Here is a 2,594-nt window from a genome sequence, read left to right on the forward strand (position 1 = left end):
GAACTTTATTCATGCTTGTGTGGCTCACCAACACGTTTTACATCTGACTGTGGCTCACGAGTAAAAATGGTTGGTGATCCCTGTATCATAAAATAAGGTACAGTTCAGCTAGTACTGGTATCGGATCCCTTATCCAGAAACTCATTATCCAGAAAGTTCCAAATTACAGAACGGACATCTCCCATAGACTCAAATCAAATAATTCACATTTTTTAAAAATGGTTACCCTTTTTCCCTGTAATAATAAATCCGTACCTTGCACTTGATCCCAACTAAGATATAATTAATCCTTATTAGAGCCAAAACAATCCTATTGGGTTTAATAACTGTTTAAATAAATTATTTAGCAGACTTAAGGTAGGAGATCCGAATTATGGAAAGATCCCTTATGCGGAAAACCCCAGGTCCCAAACATTCTGGATAAAGGGTCTCATACCTGTACTATAACCATGGCACAGGGCCACAGCTATAAACAATACAGATACAATGGCTGCAGCTTGCTCATCTTTTCTTTTGAAATTTAATTCTATGTTTTTTTTCTTATTTCCCTTTTATTTAATTTTGTCTAAAGGGGTCATTTATTAATGAGGTGCTAAATTGCAATTGGTCTGTTATCTTCTGTACCTTTCTATATACTCCATGCTAACTCACATTATCAGTTTTCTATATGTTCCCTCCCTATTAGTCCTTCTTTTCTAGTTTTCTGTTTTTAATCTCTCATTTTTTTGTGGAGAGGCCACAAAGGCCCGGGCCTAGGGCAGCAGAAATTTAAGGGTGACATGCCGCCGCAACCAAATTTTTTTCATTTTGCTCCCATACGGGCAATGGGGACCTCTCCCCACTTCTCCGTATGGGAGTTTAAATTTATGCACAGTTGCACTAATAATTGCCCCACTCTATGTGAAAATGTTAAGTAGAGGGTGAATGGAGTGCTGCATTGGCTCTGCTGCCTTAGATAACAGCAGACTCAGGGTCACTCATCTTAAAAGCAGGGGAATAAGAAATCTCATGGTTTCCAGTCAGTTTGATAATATGCATCATTTGCTTCTCTTAAACAGTTTGTATGCAGCAGAGATGGTATGCAGCCGCAATATCTTCACACCAAGGACATTGTTCATCGGTAAGTGAGACATCTATGCATCTGTGTTTCTGCACTGATGTGTGTGATGTTACATTCTTCTATGATTTAAGGAATACCATAATAAGGAATAAGGAACCATTTACACTTTCTATTATTGCCATAGTGAGTTGCTATTATTTATGTTTCAGGGATCTTAAACCGCTAAACATCCTTCTGACTGAAGAGGGCCATATCAAGATCACTGAGTTTGGTCTTGCAGCTGAAAATATGTTTGGTAATAGTACTGACAATTACGCAAATGGAACCCTTCTTTACTTGGCTTCAGAGATAAGGGATTCAGCAGAATGTCAAAGAATTTTCATTATCAGTAACCACTTGCAAGACAAACCCAGTCTTGCAAGTGGTTGGGAAATATACAACTAAATCCAGGATTACCAAACATCCAACACTTAAAATGATGAACATGAGCAATAGAGAGCAATTATTTACACACACAGGGGCAACAAATGGGTCTGGTGGGGCAATGGTTTGCAGTCTTAGAAAGGGTGTGCAAAGAGCTGTGCCTCACTCTTTATGCACCATTGTCTGTACAACATGGGTAGTAAGTGGTTGGCACATAGTATTCCCCTAGCCCCCTCCAGGTTTTGCATCATTTGTATGAATGGCCATTGAGCTTATTGTAGGACTAAGATAGTGAGAAATGCTTCTGTTTGTAAAATTATCTCATCTTTCTTTGTTAGGTGCTGATGAAGAAGAATTACGACGCAGGGATAGAGTGGTGGACTCTTTGCCATATAATATTTACATTGGCCACTCCCAGAATGCATTTTCTCCATCCTGAAAAACCCACCAGCCTTTCCAGTTTGCATGAACAGTAGGCTAAAGGTCTGAATAAGGAATATGAACTAGGACAATATATTGATATAAGAATGGCTTATGTATTTTAATGTGTTTTTATCTTCTAGTGGCTATTAAAGACTCTACAGGCACAAGTGGAAATGTAGAGCCAGAATTATTTTTCTTCACTAATTAAGACTGTTATAAACCTGTGTTTTAATGATACTTTTTTAGCTTGAGAAAGGACTAGAAAGGTCCATAATATCACTTCTGTGCCATATGTGAAATAAAGGCAGTTTTATTACTATTGAAGTGGAGTGCTGCAGTTTTCCTAATGTATAAAGGATCGCATACAAAAAGTGGGTGTCAGCACTTACAAACAGGAGCTCCAAGCCAGTAGCTGAAGCTTTTGAAGGGGGGGAGTCACAACTCCCAAGCCTCCAGCGAAATAACAATCCATTTGTATCAGGGCAGATTTAAAGGAACAATAACACCAAAAAATATAAGAGCTTTGAAGTAATTAAAATATAATGCACCGTTGCCCTGCACTGGTAAAGGTTGTGTGTTTGCTACAGAAGGACTACTATAGTTTATATGAATAAGCTGCTGTGAAGCCATGGGAGCAGCCATTCAAGCTGAAAAAAAGGAGAAAAGGCACAGGTTACATAGCAGATAA

The 2,594-nt window shown here is 38.5% G+C and overlaps 1 protein-coding gene across 2 annotated transcripts; it reads left to right on the top strand.

The window, feature by feature from the left end:
• The first annotated feature begins 1,007 nt into the window (after positions 1-1,007).
• Positions 1,008-2,227, top strand: LOC116408032 (calcium/calmodulin-dependent protein kinase kinase 1-like). Of its 2 annotated transcripts, XM_031894762.1 has the most exons (3): positions 1,008-1,120; positions 1,270-1,355; positions 1,822-2,227. In XM_031894762.1, the coding sequence occupies exons 1-3, from the start codon at positions 1,080-1,082 to the stop codon at positions 1,920-1,922; spliced, it is 228 nt and encodes a 75-aa protein (XP_031750622.1). In that variant the 5' UTR covers positions 1,008-1,079; the 3' UTR covers positions 1,923-2,227. The 2 variants fall into 2 exon arrangements, 1 of the variants encoding a protein (XP_031750622.1); XR_004220682.1 differs by lacking the exon at positions 1,270-1,355 and having other exon boundaries at positions 1,014-1,120.
• The last annotated feature ends 367 nt before the right edge of the window (positions 2,228-2,594 follow it).

Source organism: Xenopus tropicalis, chromosome 10 (genome assembly GCF_000004195.4).
Source record: "Xenopus tropicalis strain Nigerian chromosome 10, UCB_Xtro_10.0, whole genome shotgun sequence".
Taxonomy (NCBI): Eukaryota; Metazoa; Chordata; class Amphibia; order Anura; family Pipidae; genus Xenopus; species Xenopus tropicalis.

What these genes read in the sequence shown, in the direction of transcription:
- LOC116408032 (XM_031894762.1), top strand. Translation starts at nt 1,080, where the DNA reads ATGCAGCCGCAATATCTTCACACCAAGGACATTGTTCATCG. An exon ending in ACCAAGGACATTGTTCATCG is followed by an intron (nt 1,121 to 1,269) that starts GTAAGTGAGACA and finishes TTTATGTTTCAG; the next exon opens with GGATCTTAAACCGCTAAACA. An exon ending in TGCAGCTGAAAATATGTTTG is followed by an intron (nt 1,356 to 1,821) that starts GTAATAGTACTG and finishes TTTCTTTGTTAG; the next exon opens with GTGCTGATGAAGAAGAATTA.